Below are 20,806 nucleotides of genomic sequence, written 5' to 3'. Positions count from 1 at the left end.
ACCTTTCTGTATTTCCTATCATTTTTCTAGTACTCCCACTCACCATACTTGCAGTCTGCTTTGCTACTTCACACCAGGTTTACCTCTTCATTGGGCTGGTTATGTTGATTCATAGGGTTGAATCCTGGCCCAATGAAAGAGAATGGTAAAACTCCCATTGATATCACTAGGTCCAGGATTTCAACTATAGCCTTCTTCCTGAGAAGCACCTGCAGTTTTTGCCTCATCAGCATATCTGGGAAGTTTATTACCTTTGCCAATGTACATTGTATCTATCACTTATTCAGCATTCCTTGTGATGCCACTTAATCAATTCCCTGCCATTGCAGGGGCCTCAGGCATTGGTTCACATCAGTCCCTTCGAGTCTCTGTGATATATAAGAGTTAAGTCTCTTGAGCATTGTAATCTTATGGTCTAATTTCAATTGTTGAGTTTAGTGTGCAAGCACTGGGTGATATTAGTGGCCTGTGATATACAGGAGTTCAGACTAGTGTCTCTGGTGATCCTTTCTGGCCTTGAACTCTGTGATTCTATGTCCAGCCCCTCCAAAACTTTTAAATTCACTTGTACTTTTCACCCAAATCTTCAGGGTTTTTTTTAAACAAAAACAAATTTAATATAATCAGCAAACACTACCTCTTTACTTTTCATGTTAAAATAAAACAGCATGATCTGTGATAGCTTCATCCAGGGCTCACTTGTGTCTCCAACACTTGAACTCTTATATTTCAAAACTAAAAGGAAAATAATGAATCCAACTGACAGCTTATGCGTTTTATAATGAAATGGATGCAGAAGAGTGGGCACTCATTTCACAGCTAAAGCACGCGTGAAGATTTTCATTCTCAACATGTATAAATATAAAATGCTGACACCATCCAAGATGGCTTTCCAAAATAAGGATGGATTTGGATGTGTGTGTTACACAAAAATAAGGGATTGATTTGGGGCAATATTTCTGTATCAATATCATGGTAGATTTTTAAAAGGAGACCAGAAAGTGCTATTTAATCTCACCATCTTGAAAAGTTCCCTTTGTAGCAGATAAGAAATGGTGTCATTATAAAATGGAAACGCTTGCTTGGCCAACCATGAGGTCAACATTTGAATGGCATTTGCTAAAGCTTTGACCCAGATATGCTTCAAAAACTTTCAATGTCTTTATATTGACATGTTTTCTACTCTTGAGAGGCAACAGATTCAATTTCCTATTATAAATTCTGTATGAATGCTAAGCAGTTGCATTCCTGATCATGTGTATCTTGCTTGCCTTTGCAATTCATCTTGAGAAGTGGGTCTTTTAAAGTTTAAAAGACTGCTCTATGTTTTTATGTGATTAGGATTTAAAATCAGGGAGTTTGGGGTCAAAAGTTGCCAAAGAAAATCTTCTCTTCAGCCAGACAAATAAATAAGTTAAAAAAGATAATTAAGTAAAGGTGACCTTCTATGGTGACAGAGAAGAGAGAACCTTGAAAAATGCATTGTCAGTGGATTGCTCTGCTAAGGACCAATCATCAGAGAAAGAGATAGGAAAGATCAGCAGCCACTCAGCTAATCAACTAAGCCAATCTGTTTAAGAAACGAAAACCCTCTGCTAAGGAGTTGCACTAAGAATGCTGCAGTTACAAGCAAGTAGCTTTTCCTGAGAACGTTTTCCAGTCCAGGACTAGCCAGCATTTATTTCAGATGCCATCTTTGGCTCTGTTAACATATTACAAAATTACACACACACCAAAATTACACACACACCAGTGGCACAATCCTGATCCCATTGAAATCAATAGAAAACTCATCAGTGACAGCAGGCTCAGGACCTCCATATCCAAAGCAGTTTCATGCTAGCAGGCAGAGGGAATAAGCCTGGGGAGGATGTACATAACAGCTTGAAGCCAGTTATCCTGCTGTATTGCAACACTATTCCTGTTCTCTCATCACTGACATTGTTTTGCTCCAAAATGTAGGACGTAATTAAGAAGGAAACTGTCTTTCACTTTCAGAAGAGTTACGATGATAGCCATAGAAAGGCGAGAGTGGATTACAGTTTGATAGAAGTTCTGCTAGGTTATGGATTTTCAATGTGTGCTGTTACCCATATCAGCACAAACAGATCTTTACAGCTTTCTGTGACATTCATAGCTAATTTAATGGCAGTCCTGATATAATATGCTATTTAAGCAACAGCCATTTTGCAATTGAAATTTCAGTTCAAATGGTGGCTGTAGGAATCTATTTTTATTTCCAGAATGGTTTTTTTGATTTATTATCATGCTGCAAAATCATGTACCCTTATCAATATGTATTTCATAAATAGGCTTGGAAGGATTAGATTTGTATTGGTAAATGTAGCTAAAATGTCAAATTCACTACACACACACAAACCAACAAATCATAATTGAAATTTACAGAGAGGCAACGTAATAAAAACGTTGCTTGATTTAAGGATATTTGTTTTATTTATTTTAACAGTTATAAAGTTTTAACTTTTTGAATCTCAATATCTACTGTCATTAAAGGATGATTGTCCACACTGCCTCAATTTCCTGCAAGTGTGAAGATGTAAATCAATAAAAACTGAAAAAAAGGCTTAAAAATAGACAACAGATGTTGAAATTTATAAAAAATAAAAATCAAATTCTGCCAAGCCTATTCCTAAAGCAATGATTGAAGTTAATTAAAAAACAAACCTAAATCAAATGATCAAAAGGCAAAGGACATGCTATAATTGTACAGAAGCACTTGAGGTCTTTCATAATTACATTTTTTTCAATAAAAGGCAATTTAAAAAGAAAACTTTTTCTTGTGCTTTTTTCACACAATGTTTCAAGTGTCAGACAAAACAAGTGGGCTCTTCAACGCAACATGAAAAGATTGAGACACCTCTGTGCCTGTGTGCCTAAGGGGGTACTTGTGACACCTCAAAGCTTGATGTACATGCCAAAGATATCCAAAAATTTCATGTCTCAATATTGTTGGAATTCCGTTTGGTGGCTTCCTTATAACTTCTCTCTTTTTCACGAGTAAAAAAAGAGAAAAACTGTGTCTCAGACAATCTAATTTCCAGTACAAATTCTTTTTATACTGTTTGGTAGGTACAGCTGTTACTTTACTTGTTTGGGTTTTTGATGTAGCTTTACATGTATTTTCTTGTATTTAAATACAGAAGTTACAATCCCAGGAGAAATTAACATTTGCTTGAAATGATAAAGGCACCATATCAAAAAATCTTTTGATTTTATTGGTCAGATGTTCTAGATGCACTACTGTTGATTCCTATTTTCTTCTTGAAAGACATGGGAAGCAAGTGACTGTCCTTGTTAGAATCCACAATATTACGGGCATTCTATCCTGAATAAATATTATTCAGAGGCTGACAGGACATAGGATAAAAGTCAATAAAAAGAGAATTTTTTATTAAAAAGGTCTAATGTTACAAGAACAGTACACAGGAACTATTATTTTTACTGTGTCTTTCACATAGTATATACCATTATATATAATATATATACACATTGTATACAATATAGCTAACGTTTTGAGATGGGCCATGACAGTAACTTTGTTCTGGGCTGCAAACAAAATGTCTTTGATTAATTTTTTTATTTTATTTTCAAAACAGCTCTTGCGATGTTATACAAAAATACAGTCTTTTTAGTGACTGCCCTGTTACAAGCTCATTCAAGAAAGAAAAAAAAGAAAACTCTTTTCGCAGCTAAAAATTAATGAGTCATAAGGATACATTGCCTTCTGCAAATAACAAATATGTAATACATAGATACTTAAACATTTAAAACATGTTTATTAATATATTTAAGATGCAAAATACATATTCTGTTCATGTTGAGTATAAAACATGTCCCCTTGTGTCCCTGCAATACAATTACATGACATGAAGGTGTGTTCCATGTTTCCACCACTATTTTGATGCTACTGGTCTAGATATAAGTAGATGTACTTATATCTATTTATCCACATTAGACTTTGATACTTGTCAAGCATATCCATTTAGTGTATTCAGAAATTTGTGTGACTAGAATGTCATCAATGGTGACTGTAACCCCTTTGATTATGAATACCCCTGATTGAACTGCACTGGTGTACAGTCAGAGGGAATTACATTTAACTAAATTTAGAATGCAGAAGTTTTGCCCTCTGGTTCATTATTGATGCTGATTTTTCTTTAGAAACATGAGCCTGGTCATGCAAGCTCTCTTGCATAATGGAAATGCTTCTGTTTTGCAACCCATAGCAGGCATTTGCTTTGTTTCAACTTGCTCTATCAGCAACGGCAGAAAAGCCAATGTGCACTGCATGCAATCTATCTCACCCCCCCTTCTTTGACCACAAACACTTATTTCAGAAGAAGTTGTTCAAGGAAGTCCTTTTCTTGTCTTCTATCTCAAAATTTCTGGTTCTCAGATAACTGTCTTATCATTGCTCTCCTAGCAATATGGTGACTAAGAATATTTAAAACCTGGTTCTGGGGTGATCTGAATAGAACCTTTAAAATTCTCAGTGGGTAACAAAGAAAATGATTCTAACGGATTTTGAAAAAAATATTTTTGTAAAATGTTCAAAAAGATAAAAAATGAAAATCTATCTTTCATTCAGTTTTGTACAACTATTGAGTATCTGTTCTGCTATGCTGCTTCCCTGGCTGTTATTTTAAAGGGGAAGAAATGGCACATTTGGAATGTGCTGACAAGCAAGAAAAGTGATAGAATTTTTGTTAGAGAACCCAGTGCCTGAGTTAGATCTCTATGAAAAGAGTTAGAGAATCAGCTATAAGAGTTATGCTACCAGGACTTTCCTGATAAAATGATTTGAGCACAACACACTAGATTACCGCAAACAAGTTAAAGTTCATCCTGGGCACAGTCCCTACAAACACGGTAGTAAAAAGTCCCCTCGCTGAGAACATCACACACTCCACACTGTACAAACCCCCCCACACACCATATACACTAGGGGTCATTTGGGCTTAGGTACCAATATGAGGAAAGGCCTTTAGATCTAGAATGGGGACTCCTAACTGATTACAGAATGGAGAAAAGACTGATACAGCAGAAGAATGGCTGGGATTAAAGATGTTAGCACACAGTCCTTATAAAATCAGTCTCTATCTGGTGAGCTCTAGAAGAATGTCTAGTAGCTTTGCCAACTGGAAATCTTGCTTGATAATTCTTATTTACCCAAGTGTCATTTGGAACACAACATTCCACAAAACATATTCTAACTGAACTCTGCATGTTTGCATGACTACAGTCCATGAAATATTATGGTCTCTCCATGATATGCATTCTTATATACTTCAGCTTTACCTTAATTACCAAATATAGAAAGTACAGTACCATACAAAAATGGACTAAAAAAATAAGATCTAAGACTGACAGAAAAAAAGCAGATTTGTCTCCTTGCATTCCTTTTATTTGCTCATTTAGCAAATACTGTATGCTATGATTAAATGCCCAATGGTGGTTTAACTGCTATATGCACTGTTAATGAATTTAGATTATTTATTTTTCTATTAAAAATAAACATTTACCTCCTCTGCAGTTATATTATACATTTGATGAAAAACAATAGCATTTGCTTCCTTTTACGTTTGTGTTCAGTCACTTCCAGTTTACCTTGCAATAAAATTAATGGCTTCTTCTCTGCTTTGTTCTCTTTCTCGGGAGTGCTTTCAAAATATCAGATTGACAAATTTTGCTAATTCAATATGTATTCATACATTTTTCTAGAAAATATTTACTGTACTTATCCAGTGGGCCATATAACTGAACTTTTTCTTCTCTCCTACGCCCTTGTCACTGTGAGCAGACAGCCTTAGGGGAAGCAACGAAAGCACTAGATTCAAAGTCCTTATCAAACTTCACTCATTAAAAAAAAAAACCCAAACAAAACCAATGTACTGTACTAGACACCACTATTTAAACAACTAATGGCACACAACTGGGGATCACCAAAGTTAAACATACTAAAAAAGTAAAGTACATTTGACAGAAATTACATTTGCGTACAAAAGTTTATTACATACAATCTGCATATTTCTGTTGGGCCAGTAAGTGTCTCCTCCGCAAACAGAGGACATCTACAAAAACTGAAGAGAAAACCTGATGAATCATTTATCATTTTTCCAACACTCCTCTAAGGGCACCATGTGTATTTCTATGGGTCTTTAGGCATTTGCTTAGGGTTCCAGCTTCTTCATGAACATAAAGCTCCATCCATTGATGTTATCAAGCTAAAGCAAACAAACAATGAAAAAAAAAGGTCTGCAGTCTTCACCATGAGGTGGAAGGGACCATCAGTGCCAAGAGCAATGTTACAGATGATGAGGAAGTAGAGAGAGCATGTAAAGTGGATTGAGCACTTGTAACTTTTCCACCTGAAATGAAAAACAAAAACAAACAGGGAACAAATGGAACAAACTGTTCTTTCCATATTTGTCAAGAACAAATCGTGTCAAACCAACTTAATAGCTTTCTTTAACAGGGTAATAAGCCTTGTGCATGGGGTGGTGGTGGAGCGGTAGATGTGGTATATCTTGACTTTATTAAGGCTTTTGATACTGTCTCACATGACCTTCTCATAAACAAACTAAGGAAATATAACCTAGATGGAGCTACTATAAGGTTGGTGCAAAAGTGGTTGGAAAACCATTTCCAGAGAGTAGGTATCAGTGGTTCACAGCTGGAAGGGCATAATGAGTGGGGTCCCGCAGGGATCAGTTCTAGGTCCAGTTCTATTCAATATATTCATCAATAATTTAGACAATGGCATAGAGAGTACACTTCTAAAGTTTGCAAACAGTACCAAGCTGGGTGAGCTTGCAAGTGCTTTGGATCTTAGTATTAAGATTCAAAATTATCTGGGCAAACTGGAGAAATGGTCAGAAGTAAATAGGATGAAATTCAATAAGGACAAATTCAAAGTACTCCATTAGGAAGGAACAATCAGTTGCACACATACAAAATGAGAAATTACTGCCTAGGAAGGAATACTGTGGCAAGATATTGGGGGGGGGTCATAGCTAAATATGAATCAGTGTAACACTGTTGCAAAGAAAGCAAACATAATTCTGGGATGTATTAGCAGGAGTGTTGTAAGCAAGACACAAGTAGTATCAGAGGGGTAGCCGTGTTAGTCTGGATCTGTAAAAAGCAACAAAGAGTCCTGTGGCACTTATAGACTAACAGACGTATTGGAGCATAAGCTTTCATGGGTGAATACCCACTTCATCAGATGCATGCACCTGACGCAGTGGATATTCTCCCACAAAAGCTTATGCTTCAATACGTCTGTTAGTCTATAAGCCACGAGAAGTAATTCTTATGTTCCTCTCCACATTGATTAGGCTTCAGTTGGAGTACTGTGTCCAGTTCTGGGTGCCACATTTCAGAAAAGATGAGGACAAATTGGAGAAAGTCTAGAGAAGTGCAACAAAAATGATCAAAGCTCTAGAAAACATGACCTATTAGGGAAGACTGAAAAAACTGGATTTGTTTGGAGAAGAAAAGACTGGGGTCGGGGACATGAAAGGTTGTTGCATGGAGGAGGGAAACAATTGTTCTCTTTAACCTCTGAGGATAGGATAAAAAGCTTAAATTGCTGCAAGGGTGGTTAAGGTTGAACATTAGAAAAAGCTTCCTAACTGTCAGAGTAGTTAAGCACTGGAATAGTTTGCCTATGGAGGATTTGGTATCTCCATCACTGGAGAGTTACATTAGACAAACACCTGTCAAGGGTGGTCTAGATAATACTTAGTCCTGCCTTGAGTGAAGGAGACTGAACTAAAAGACCTCTCAAGGTCCCTTCCAGTCTTACTATTCCATGATTCTATTATTCCATTTAGAAGCTGTTAACAAAATGGGTAAAAATGAGATACAGGACCTTTTCCTACATGTGTACTGAAATTAAGGGTACCTGTAGTCCTGTGGAGTTAGAATCCTGATGTATGGCACCACTTATTTCATAATGGCCAGACAAGTACAAATGAAAACAATACATTTCCAAGTTACCATTTCACCTGCGGTTACCAAATGTTCATCCATAATTGTTACTGGACTTCTACCATTTGAGTGCCTTTATGGGCTGTGGCAAAGTACCTGCTTCTCCTCAGCAGGCTCAGTCCTTTTTAGCCTTGGAGACACAGGCTTGGGCAAAGCAAAATCCTTCCAGGTCGCACAGGGTCTGGCTGATCCCTCCCTCAGTCAGTCCCTTGTGCTGGGTTTCTCCCCTTTTGGGGACAGAGTGAACTCTTCCTTGCTGGAAGGGTTCAGAGCCCTGCTGCACCTAACTTGCTGGCAGCTTCTCTCACTGTCCTCTCCCTGCTTCCATGCCGGGGAGGGTTTTAAAAGGTCTCCAGCAGTTGGGGCAAGCTGAACCCTGGTAACTCCTCCTCCAGCTGAACCTTATTTCCCTATGGCTCTCTCTCCCCAGTGGATAGGGAGAGGCCTTTTAACCCCCCTGGAACTAATTACGACCCGTCCATCTGTAGCCATTCGTCCTGGGTTTGCCACAGTGCATATTAGGAGGAAAAAAATGAATTAATTTATTTTGTGAGTTGGTCACAGTGGCTATCAGTTTGAAGAAATGAATGAACTCTGATGACACTATTTCTGTTTATGAGATTGTACTGAAGAATATTTCCATAAATATATTTATCACAAGAATGATAGTAATAATTACATTAATGTCCTGGTATGTGCTGCTGTCTAAGAGAGGATGGACCCAGATCCTCAGGTTATTTCAGCTGATGGAATTTCATTGCAATTTATACTAGCTGAGGATCTGGCTAGAATAATTGTTCATGGCTAGTTATATTTTAAACTAGGGACTGTTTGTTCCCAAGCAAATGTTACAATATTGGTGCAAAAGTATTGATATAAAGTGCTCAGTGATCTCATTCCTCACACTGTCACCAGTTTTCAATAGGAACACTCTAGGCGTGTTTCTGCTCTGAGTTTCACCAGCGTGAAGCAGGAGAAATTCCACTGAAGCCATAGAGTTATCGTAAATGTATGAGAGGACAACACGAGGCCCCATATTCTTGTGAGACTAATATAACCCACCAGTTTTATACTATTTTAAGATATGGTAAAATTACTTCAGTCTATTTTTTTACTGTGCAAGAAAAATTGCAAGTGGTTTTACTAAGAGGCTGCAAATCTGCATGTTTTGAATGAGGAAGGGATCACAGATTAAGTTAACATACATTTCTTTGCACATCAGAGTCCAAGCTCTTTGACTACAATACTAAATTGAAATGTCACAACATGACAAAACTGGAGTTCACTGGTGAGTGTGCCAGGATCTGCCAGCCATAGTTGCTCAGAAAGCCAACTCCTATCAATGACCATGTATTTTCAGATATATTTTCAATCTGCTCTTTGTGATGAAGAGTCTAAATCAGATTTCTCTTGCCAAGGAGCCCCTAATCTCTTCAAAATATCGACTAATACACAGACGTTGTCCATCTTGACATGATTGTCAATATTGTCATTGTTCTTGTCTCCTCTTGCAATGGGGAGAGATGTGTGCAGTGGAGTGTTTTGGAAAATTTTCTGAATATATATTTATATATATGTGACGGTACCTCCCACAAGTCTCTATAGAAATATGCTTAGAATGTGTTTTATGCTACAAAACTCCCCTAGTAGGAGGGCTTCCTGGCAGAGAGAAGGCGACCGGGCTCCGCCTTGCTTGTTTATATAAAATATAGCCATGGTATTGTCCATCAACACAGCTACAAAGTGGCCCTGCAAGTATGACTGGAACCCTTGGCACGCAAGGCAGATTACCCTGAGCTCTTTGATGTTGATATGCAGGGCTAATTCCTCTATTTGCCACAGGCCTTGTGTAGTCATGCTTCCGAGATGCGCTCCCCAGCTGAGTGCTAACACATCCGTTACTAATGTCAGGGTTGGCTGGAGGGTGGAACAGTACCCTGGCGTTTACCAAGAGGAGGTCCAGCCACCAGCGCAGGGAACTGAGGATATGCTTCGGGACGGTCAGCACCATGTCCGGACTGTTGCAGCCTGGGTGATACACAGACGTGAGCCATGCCTTCAGGGGCTGAGCCGCAACCTGGCATGTTGCACCACATCGGTGCAGCATGCCATGTGACCCAGCAACTGGAGGTACTGTCTCGCCGTGGTGGTGGGAAAGTTGGAAAGGCCGTTGATCACCTGCATGAGGGCTAGATGACAGGCCTCTGGGAGGAACACTCTTACCCAGTTTGCATCCAGGACTGCCCCAATGAACTCTATTGCTTGTGTTGGGGTGAGGACAGACTTGCTGACATTCAGAATAATGCCCAGGTGGTCGAACGTGTCTCTGACCAATTGTACCTGTGATTCTACTTGCTGGCGAGATCAACCTCATATGAGCCAGTTGTCTAGGTACAGGTAGATGTGCACATGGTGGTGGCAAAGAAAGGCCGCCACAACTGCCATGCATTTGTTGAAAAAGCAGGGGGCCATGCACAGGCCAAACAGAAGAGCCGTGAATTGATAGCGAGTCTTGTTTACTACGAAACGGAGAAAACATCTGTGGGATGGGTTGATTGAAATGTGAAAATAAGCGTGCTTCATATCGAGGGTGGCATACCAGTCTCCCGGATCCAGGGAGGGAATGATCGTGCTCAAGGAGACCATGCGGAATTTTGAGTTGATGATGTGCATGTTGAGTTCCCTTAGGTCTAGGATGGGCCACAGACCTCCCTTTGCCTTGGGAATGAGGAAGTAGGATGAGTAGAAACCCTTGCTTCTGAGCTCCCAAGGTACCTCTTCCACTGCTCACGGAGTTAGGAGGGACTGGACCTCCTGAATAAGGAGTTGCTCATGAGAGGGGTCCCTGAAGAGGGAACAGGCAAGGGAAGTGGGAGGGCCGTGAGAAGCGGAAGTGTTAAGAGTAGCTCGCCTCTACCATGCGGAGGACCCACCGGTCCGATGTAATAAGGAACCACGCATGGTAGAAGTGGGATAGACGGTTCAGAAAGGGACAGTAACTGGCCAGGGTGTGGACTGGTAATCCGTCCTCGAGTGCGTCTTCAAAATGGGTGCTTAGGGCCTGGAGGGGCTTTAGATTGACTCTGGCCCAGCCCGGAGAGAGGGTGCGATGGTCTGCGCCTGAAATATCTGCTCTTCCTGTGGGAGAAGTCCCGCCTTGGTCTAGTGGGGAAAGACCGTTGCTGGGTGGACTAGGGCTTAAATGGTTTTCTTTGAGTAGCCGGGGTGTGCATGCTAAGAGACTTGATTGTGTTCCTTGAATCTTTTAGGCTATGCAACCTAGAGTTGGTCTGTTCAGCATAAAGCCCCTGAATGGGAGGTCTTGGATAGTCTGCTGAACTTCCAGCAGGAGACCTGAGGACTGAAGCCAGGCGTTACACTGCAACACAAGTTGCCAGCGTATGTGCTGCTGTGTCCACGGCATCCAGGGAGCCTTGAAGGGCAGCCCAGGCTGCTACTCTGCCCTCCTCAGCAATGGCTCCCAGCTCCTGCCGAGAATCAGATGGAAGGAGCTCTTTAAACTTTTGGATGGCAGACCAGGAGTTATAACTGTACCTGCTAAGAATCGTGAACTGATTAGCGATCCGTAAGGAGAGGCTGCCAGTAGAATAAACTTTCCATCCAAGAGATCCAGATGTTTGGCGTCTCTTGATTTAGGGACAGGCCCTTGCTGACCCTGTCTTTCCTTTTCATTTACCACATCCACCACCAGGGATATTGGGGGAGGATGGGTAAACAGGTATTCGTACCCCTTAGTGGGGACAAAGTACTTTCTTTTGGCCCCTTTGGCTGTAGGAGGAGTGGAGGCCAGAGTTTGCCAGACTGTTTTGGAATTTGACTGGATAGTCTTTATAACGGGCAGTGTCACCCTAGAGGGCCCTTCTGGTATAAGAATGTTCGCCACTGGGTTGTCCTCTTCTATCACCTCCTCCACTTGGAGATTCATATTTAAGACCACTTGCCGCAGGAGGTCCTATAATGCCCGGTTGTTCAAGGGTGGAGGCCTGGTTGTAGATGTACCCACCACCGCCTCATTGGGTGAAGACAAGGAGGAGGCAACTGGTAGGATCGGGTCTGAAGCTGCCCCTTGGTCAAATGGGTCCTGTTCCTCCCAGGTACTGGGTATAGCCTCCACCGGGGGTGGGGCTGGGTCCCACGGTTGAATGGGCTCCAGAGGATGATGACTAATGGTTGCCTCAGGAATATGTGACCCAGAGCGTGAAGGTGGAAGGGTGCCTGGAGGGGCACCCTGGGCTTAGTGGTATGCCCAGGGGGTCCAGAACTGCCACTGGGGCTGCCAGTGTGGCTCTGAGGTGTCCCGTCCGATACTGCCCAGGACTGATCGGGGAATCTCTGATGCCCCACCCGACCTGCAGGAGGGTGACTGGGAGCGGGATGGCCAAAGAGGAGCGGTGGGCTGTGTCAAGGGGATTGCTGCATCCCCCAAAGAGTGGGACGGGTGCCGCAAGAAGTGATGGGATCCAGATAGTGACTGGCGGTGCCATTACAGGGATCGGTACCGGGAGGTCAGCCAGTGCTGAGAGGTTGGACTTTGCCTCAGTGAAGATCGGCCACAGGAGTGTGACCGTGAACGGTGCCATGTTGGGAAACGGTGCTGAGTTGGTGAGCAGTGTCATGATGGAGACGGTGCCATGATGGAGAACGGTGCTCTGTCAGAGCATGGTGCCATGGTGGAGAGCGGGGGTGACGTGGAGAGGTGTGGTGCTGCAATGGAGAGTGGTGCTGTTGCATGGAGCAGTGCCAGTTTGAGTGGTGCTGTGAGGTCTCAGGCTTTGACCTGGACCTCGAACGGGACCACTGCCTGCCAGTTGATGACCACCTCGAGCAGAAGCAGCTCCAGGGATTGGGGCCGCGGGACCAGTGCCGCGAGTTGGACCATCGCCATGAGTCAGACCGGCACATAGCGTAGATGCGGTGCCGGGACTCAGAGCAGCGTAGGGGTGTTGGTCTGGGGGCAGATGCCTCTTGGCGGTACGGGAAGTTGAGATGGTGCAGGCCTTGAGACTGGGGACTTAGGCGCCGTCATTTCAGTGAGGTCTCTGGCAGTCTCAAAGGTGTTCAACGTTGAGGACAGAGTGACCTCCTCCACCTGCAACTGCAGGGAGTCTGATGGTGTGGGGCTCCCCTTGGGGGTGGGGACCTGTGTGGGATGAGGCCTACTGTAAAGTGTAGAGGGCCAACTCCAGGCACCAGCTCAGCAAGCAGGTGCTTGGGGCAGCCAAGGGAAAGGGGTGGCATGTTGGACTCTTTGGCGGCAATTCGACGGTGGGTCCCTTGGTCCGTCTCAGAAGGAAGGACCTGCCACCAAATTGCCGCTGAAGAAGAAAGCGGTGCGGTGGAACTGCTGCCGATCGTGACTGTGGCTCTTTTTTTTTTTTTCACTTGGGGCGGCAAAACCCTGGAGCCGGCTCTGAAAGTGTATCGGCCGTATGTCCCTGATCCATGCCATGCTCTGTCGGGGGTGTGACTGTCATTTCGGGCCTTTGTGGAGGCTTCCTCATGGCCCGCTTCTTATGGGTGGCTGGGGAGTGAGATCGGTGCTGAGGAGAGCGCTTTTGGGCCCTCGGAGATCACCGGGCCCTAGAAGTGCATGCCAAGTCCTTTTTCGGCACTGTATCCGGCACCACTGCAGGGGCACTCCGCACCGAAGTGCTTGAGGCAGAGTCTTGAGGTGGACAGAGGGCAGACTTTATGAGGAGCTGTTTGAGTCAAATGTTTCTCTCCTTTTTTAGTGTGAGGTTTAAATGTTTTGCAAATCCTGTACTTATCCGCTTGATGGGCCTCTCCCAGACACCGAAGACAGGAGTCGTGGGGGTTGCCAATGGGCATAGGCTTGCTGCAGGAACCGCAAGGTTTGAAGTCCTGGGATGGCATGCTCTGGAGCCCTGTATGGCACTTGTTGAAAAGGGAAACCCCTTCAGGTGATAACAACTATACTTAACACTAAAGATAACAGAAACTAACACTTAACTAGCAATAGGGTAACTATACACAGAGATAAGTAAAGGTTTCAGAGTAGCAGCCATGTTAGTCTGTATCCGCAAAAAGAACAGAAGTACTTGTGGCAGCTTAGAGACTAACAAATTTATTTGAGGATAAGCTTTCGTGGGCTACAGCCCACTTCACTGGATGCATAGACTGGAACATACAGCAAGAAGATATTTATACATACAGAGAACATGAAAAGGTGGAAGTAGCCATACCAACTGTAAGAGGCCAATTGACTGAGATGAGCTATCATCAGCAGGAGAAAAAAACTTTTGACGTGATAATCGAGATGACCCATAGAAGGTGAAAGGATACTTAACATGGGGAAATAGATTCAATTAGAGTAATGGCCCAACCATTCCCAGTCTCTATTCAAACCTAAGTTAAATGTATCTAATTTGCATATTAATTCAAGTTCAGCAGTCTCTCTTTGGAGTCTGTTTTTGAAGTTTTTTTGTTGTAAAATTGCCACCTTCAAGTTTATCACTGAGTGGTTAGAGAGGTTGAAGTGTTCTCCTACTGGTTTTTGAATGTTATGATACCTGTTGTCAGATTTGTGTCCATTTATTCTTTTGCGTAGAGATTGTCTGGTTTGAGTAGTGGAGCGCTTGAGAACAAGAGACCACTGTTCCAACAACCGTCACTGGCGGTAAGACGGAACTGAAGGAGGGTTGGGCCGGCAGGGTCATATATAGAGCACCATATCGGTGCCACTCCACGGGGCTCCACGGCTGGACCGACAGATAGCTGCTAGGGAAAAAGTTCCAACATCCATGCACATGGCGCATGCACACACCTAACTGGAATTGATATGAGCAAGCACTCATAGAACTCCTTAAATTGCAGACTGAATTGACCAGTTGTAAGTGGTACTATCAACCAAAGGAGTCAACACTGTTGCTGCAAACTCTCCAAAATGCTTTCCTCTATCCTCTATCATAACCCTTGCAATGGTTGGGTTCAACTTCAATCAGCAGTTCTTCATCCATAAACGAATCTCATCCAAATACTGGGCCCTCTTGATGGTAGTGGTATGCGGTGTGGAACAGGAAGAGCTGTGTCTCATTTGCATACAGCTGACATATGGAGTTGTCTGACCAATTAATCTAGTGGCTATATTTAGATGCCAAATAGGACCAAGGAGAGAACTGATCCTTTTGGAATTCCACAACTGAGAGGTCTATTTGTGAAGCTGCAGTTTTCCACCACTACTAGTTGGGGGGCTTCCCTCCAGTAATGATTCCAACCATTTTAGCATATTACTTTGGACCCTTACCACCTCTGTCAGGCGAGACAGCATTATCACATGCCTGATGGTGTCAAACACCGCAGAGAGGTCCAGGAGGATAAGAATGAATGTCTGCTCTCTGTCCACTGACAAAAGCAGCAAAGAGTTCTGTGGCACCTTATAGACTAACAGATGTTTTGGAGCATGAGCTTTGGTGGGTGAATACCAACTTCGTCAGATGCATGTAGTGGAAATTTCCAGGGGCAGGTATATATATGCAAGCAAGCTAGAGATAACGAGGTTAGTTCAATCAGGGAGGATGAGGCCCTGTTCTAGCAGTTGAGGTGTGAAAACCAAGGGAGGAGCAACTGGTTTTGTAGTTGGCAAGCCATTCACAGTCTTTGTTTAATCCTGAGCTGATGGTGTCAAATTTGCAGATGAACTGAAGCTCAGCAGTTTCTCTTTGAAGTCTGGTCCTGAAGTTTTTTTGCTGCAGGATGGCCGCCTTAAGGTCTGCTACTGTGTGGCCAGGGAGGTTGAAGTGTTCTCCTACAGGTTTTTGTATATTGCCATTCCTAATATCTGATTTGTGTCCATTTATCCTTTTCCGTAGAGACTGTCCAGTTTGGCCGATGTACATAGCAGAGGGGCATTGCTGGCATATGATGGCGTATATTACATTGGTGGACGTGCAAGTGAATGAACCGGTGATGGTGTGGCTGATCTAGTTAGGTCCTGTGATGGTGTCACTGGTGTAGATATGTGGGCAGAGTTGGCATCGAGGTTTGTTGCATGGATTGGTTCCTGAGCTAGAGTTACTATGGTGCGATGTGCAGTTACTGGTGAGAATATGTTTCAGGTTGGCAGGTTGTCTGTGGGCGAGGACTGGCCTGCCACCCAAGGCCTGTGAAAGTGTGGGATCATTGTCCAGGATGGGTTGTAGATCCCTGATGATGCATTGGAGGGGTTTTAGCTGGGGACTGTATGTGATGGCCAGTGGAGTCCTGTTGTTTTCTTTCTTGGGTTTGTCTTGCAGTAGGAGGCTTCTGGGTACACGTCTGGCTCTGTTGATCTGTTTCCTTATTTCCTCGTGCAGGTATTGTAGTTTTGAGAATGCTTGGTGGAGATTTTGTAGGTGTTGGTCTCTATGTGAGGGGTTAGAGCAGATGCAGTTGTACCTCAGTGCTTGGCTGTAGACAATGGATCGTGTGATGTGCCCAGGATGAAAGCTGGAGGCATGAAGATAGGCATAGCGGTCAGTACGTTTTTGGTATAGGGTGGTAATGTGACCATCACTTATTTGCACCGTGGTGTCTAGGAAGTGGACCTCCAATGTAGGTTGGTCCAGGCTGAGGTTGATGGTGGGGTGGAAGATGTTGAAATCATGGTGGAATTTTTCCAGAGTCTCCTTCCCATGGGTCCAGATGAAGATGTCATCAATGTAGTGTAGGTAGAGAAGGGGCGTGAGTGGACGAGAGCTGAGGAAGCATTGTTCCAGGTCGGCCATAAAAATATTGGCATATTGTGGGGCCATGCGGGTGCCCATAGCAGTGCCACTGATCTGGAGATATATATTGTCATCAAATTTGAAATAGTTGTGTGTGAGGATAAAGGCACAGAGCTCAGCAGCCAATTGTACTGTGGCATATATACCTGCCCCTGGAAATTTCCACTACACGCATCCGATGAAGTGGGTATTCACCCACAAAAGCTCATGCTCCACAACATCTGTTAGTCTATAAGGTGCCACAGGACTCTTTGCTGCTTTTACAGATCCAGACTAACACAGCTACCCCTCTGATACTGTCCACTGACAGATATTCATCAGTGACACTAAAGCTGTTTTCATCCCATGTCCTGGCCTGAATCCAGATTGTACCAGGTCCAGGATACTAGTTTCAACTAGATGAACCTGAAGTTGGCCTTTGGCTAGCTTATCTATGAGCTTGGTTAGGGACAGGAGGTTTGGCCCTGGGTAAAAGCTGGGTAGAACTTAAGCATCCAGGGTGGGCTTCTTTGGTGTTGGTCAGATTACTGGGTATTTGAAAGAGGAAGGGAAGACTCCATCTCTGAATGAGGTATTGGTTATTTCAGTCAGGAGTGGAACCAGTTGCTCACAACTTTTTCACAAGCCAGGAAGGGCCTGGGTCAGATTCATAAGTCTTGGGTCGTGATTCCATTAGGGTGTGAAGAACATTTTGATAAGTGAAAGTACTGAACTCCACGAATGCAGGTGGGTGGGTGCAGGTGGAATGGTCAATGCATATGGGGCAGATCCAGGTTGTATGTGAAGCCTTCCTGACCGTGCTTGAACTTTTCAGTGAAGTGAGATGACAAGAACATAAGAAATGCCATACTGGGTCATACCAAAGGTCCATCCAGCCCAGTATCCTGTCTGCTGACAGTAGCCAATGCCAGGTGTCCCAGAGGGAATGAACAGAACGGGTAATCATCAAGTGATCCATCCCGTCACTCATTCCCAGAATCTAGCAAACAGACAAAGGACACCATCCTTGCCCATTCTGGTTAATATCCATTTCTGGACCTGTCCTCCATGAACTTATCTAGTTCTTTTTTGAATCCTGCTACAGTCTTGGCCTTCACAATATCCTCTGGCAAAGAGTTCCACAGGTTGACTGTGTATTGTGGGAAGAATTTCTTCCTTTTGTTTCTTTTAAGCCTGCTGCCTATTAATTTCATTTGGTGACCGCTAGTTTTTGTGTTATGATGAGTAAATACCACTTTCTTATTTTCTTTCTCCACACCATTCATGATTTTATAGACCTCCATCACATTCCCCCTTCATCGTCTCTTTTCCGAGCTGAAAAATCCCAGTCTTATTAATCTCTATAGCTCTTTGCAGTGTTTGGTACTTGGTTCTAATACACAATCTCATACATACTATGTGACAGATTTATCTTCATGTGAAGGCTTCAATAGGGAAAATATATTTGTAGACTATGCCCCCTTGTGAATACACTTAGTCAGGCCGTGCCCTGGGAGAATTTGTATTTTGGTGCCTTTGGCCCCCACAGGTGCTCCAGTCCCCCATAGCCCCTGACCCCTGCGGGCTCCCCCCAATCACCTAAAGGGCCTGTTGCCTCTCCCCAGTGCTTAATGTGTATTGAAAGAGGTGCAGGGGCTCAGCCTCAGCACAAATTAAGCACTGATTGGGCAGCTGGTGCTGCTGGGTTCCCAGCTCTGAGTTTTGGGGTGTGTGTGTGTGTGTGAGAGAGAGAGAGAGAGAGAGAGAGAGAGAGAGAATGTGTGCACGTGTTGGTGACGTGTGTGTGTATGTGTTGGGAGAATGTGTGTGTGTGTGTGTGTTGGAGACTGTGTGTGTGTTGGGGAATGTGTGTGTGTGTGAGAGAGAGAGAGCGTGTTGGGGAATGTGTGTGTGTTAGGGAGACAGTGTGTGTGTAAGAGAGCATGTGTTGGGGGGAGTGTGTGTGTGCCTGAGTGAGTGTGACAGTGTGCTGTCTCTCTAAGAAGAGCATTCAGTGCCAGCACAGACACACTCCCCCTGACTCCCACCGCAGCTCAGCGGACACGAGATACACAGGTGGGGAGAGAGGGACACCTCGACATCAGCGCCCCCCCCACCCCCTCTGCACAGCAGACAGGAGGCATGCTCAAGGTCCTAAACTTAGCTAGGGATGGCTCCATGGGCGGGGGGGGGGGAGGTAGAGGGAGGCTCCAGATGGCAGTGGAGCAGGGCAGTGAGAGAGGAGGGGCACCCTCAGTTCAGAGGATTACCAGGCTGGTCCAGCTCCCATTCCTGCAGCTTGGTCTGTCCCTCCTCTCCAGATGCTGCCGCACCCGCCTGGCTGCCTCTAAGCCCCACTGGCTGTTGGCAGGTCAGGTGCGTGGGCAGTACCAGTATGGCGCCCCCTTGAGCACCATCCCCTGGGTGGCAGCCCAGCCTGCCCACCCCTAGGGCTGGCTCTGCACTTACTTAACAAGTACATACCCATAATCCAGTTTGGTCTTTTTAGTTTTATGTTCAATTATGCAGTAGCTCTGAAACTGAATCATTCAACCAATGACTTTATCTAATAACTATATTATCCATTGATGTTAGTATGTATTAATTAAGTGTAGTATGGTGTCATTTTAAGAACATGACAGGCCTGTATTCAAAATATAACCGTGAACTTACCTGAAAAAGATGGTACTCTGATTTGGGAGCTGGCTGTCCCATCCCCTCCTTCACTGACTGCACAAACCTCTATGATATAGACACCAACATCAGGAAGAAGTACCACGGCAGAGGTTTTCTGTGTTTCAATTACTTGACTATTGCTGTGGCCTTCTTGCCTAAACAAGACCTATGGATGATACAGGAGCTTCAGAATTACTACAACAATTTTAGGTTAAATACTGGACTCTACTAAGGCAAAATTGCCATTGAAGGCAAAAAGTACTTTGCCTGAGAAAGGACTTAAGGAAGAACTGGAGGATTTGACTTTCATCTTTAAAGAGAGAACTTGGTCTTTCTTCTTCCTGAAGTTTTTTTCAAAATACTGCCAAAGACCAAGCCCAATTCAAAGTCCATTGAAATCAATGGAAAGACTCCATTCACTTGAATGGCTGGCTATTGGATCAGGCCAATAACGAAGATTTAGTATTTGTCCTCCAGTTTGGAGTAACCACACAGACACTAACTGAAGTGAAAGCGAACTTCAAAAATATTTTTAGGGTAAAGTTTGATTCAGATACGTATAAAAAAATTCACATGGATATGCAGATTTTCTGGGAATCCAGCTTCAAACTGAATGAAGATACTCTGAAGTAGAGCCTCATCAGGTGTAAACCAGCCAACTAGCTGAACTGAGGATTTGGCCCCCTTCTTGTAGAATTCAGTGCACCTTTGTCTTGGTTCAGTGAGAAATACAAATGCATATGTAGCTGTCCTTGCAGTATTTCAGTATGTAGACATCTATTCCCATACAAAACTGACAAGGTTTGAGAAAATGTAAAGAAGTTACCTGAACTTTTTCTGAACCTCAAACATTTTGATAAAGGTTAAGGTAGTTTCTATTTTATCCAAACCAATTTACACTTTCCTGATATGATATTTGCAGTGATACAGAGTGTACCAGGCACTGTATTCTATAGGTATAATTATGTATATATGCATGTATGTTTCAAAATATAATTATAAAGAATACACACACACATATATACATTTTTGTTTTGCTTTAAAAGAATGTACTGGATTCTTATGATTTTCCCATTTTACATTATGTGTTAATTATGGCTCTTTTCAGCTTTCACTCTTTTAAACTTCAAAAACTTAAAATGCCAGATGTTACAGTCACAGATTGCTGAATACCACCAACATAATCATAACAAATCTCAATAATTGTATTTCTGCTCTATTAAAAACATTAATTTTAACGGTATTTAAATGCTTTATCCTTCTGCATTTCTCTAAATCTTACTGCAAACACAATTAAATTTAAGTGTTATCATGTATTTCACTGCAGGCTGGTCTTATTAATAGTCACTTCTGGACCAGATGTGATGGAGTAATCACCTCAGAAGGTGCATACT

At 43.2% G+C, this 20,806-nt stretch overlaps 1 protein-coding gene across 5 annotated transcripts in view; it reads right to left on the bottom strand.

The window, feature by feature from the left end:
- Window positions 1-3,129: 3,129 nt before the first annotated feature.
- The window catches only part of CNTN5 (contactin 5), a 1,021,024-nt gene continuing 1,003,347 nt past the window's right edge, over window positions 3,130-20,806 (bottom strand). For all 5 annotated transcript variants that reach the window (XM_030560071.1, XM_030560062.1, XM_030560093.1 and 2 more), the window contains 2 exons: window positions 19,410-19,578; window positions 3,130-6,389 (listed from right to left, as the gene is read on the bottom strand). In XM_030560071.1, coding sequence (XP_030415931.1) covers window positions 6,286-6,389; window positions 19,410-19,578 — 273 coding nt within the window. In that variant the 3' untranslated portion in view covers window positions 3,130-6,285. The remainder of the gene's footprint in view (window positions 6,390-19,409; window positions 19,579-20,806) is intronic.

This window comes from Gopherus evgoodei, chromosome 1, assembly GCF_007399415.2.
Source record: "Gopherus evgoodei ecotype Sinaloan lineage chromosome 1, rGopEvg1_v1.p, whole genome shotgun sequence".
NCBI classification, from domain to species: domain Eukaryota; kingdom Metazoa; phylum Chordata; order Testudines; family Testudinidae; genus Gopherus; species Gopherus evgoodei.
This window is presented reverse-complemented; position numbering and strand designations above follow the sequence as displayed.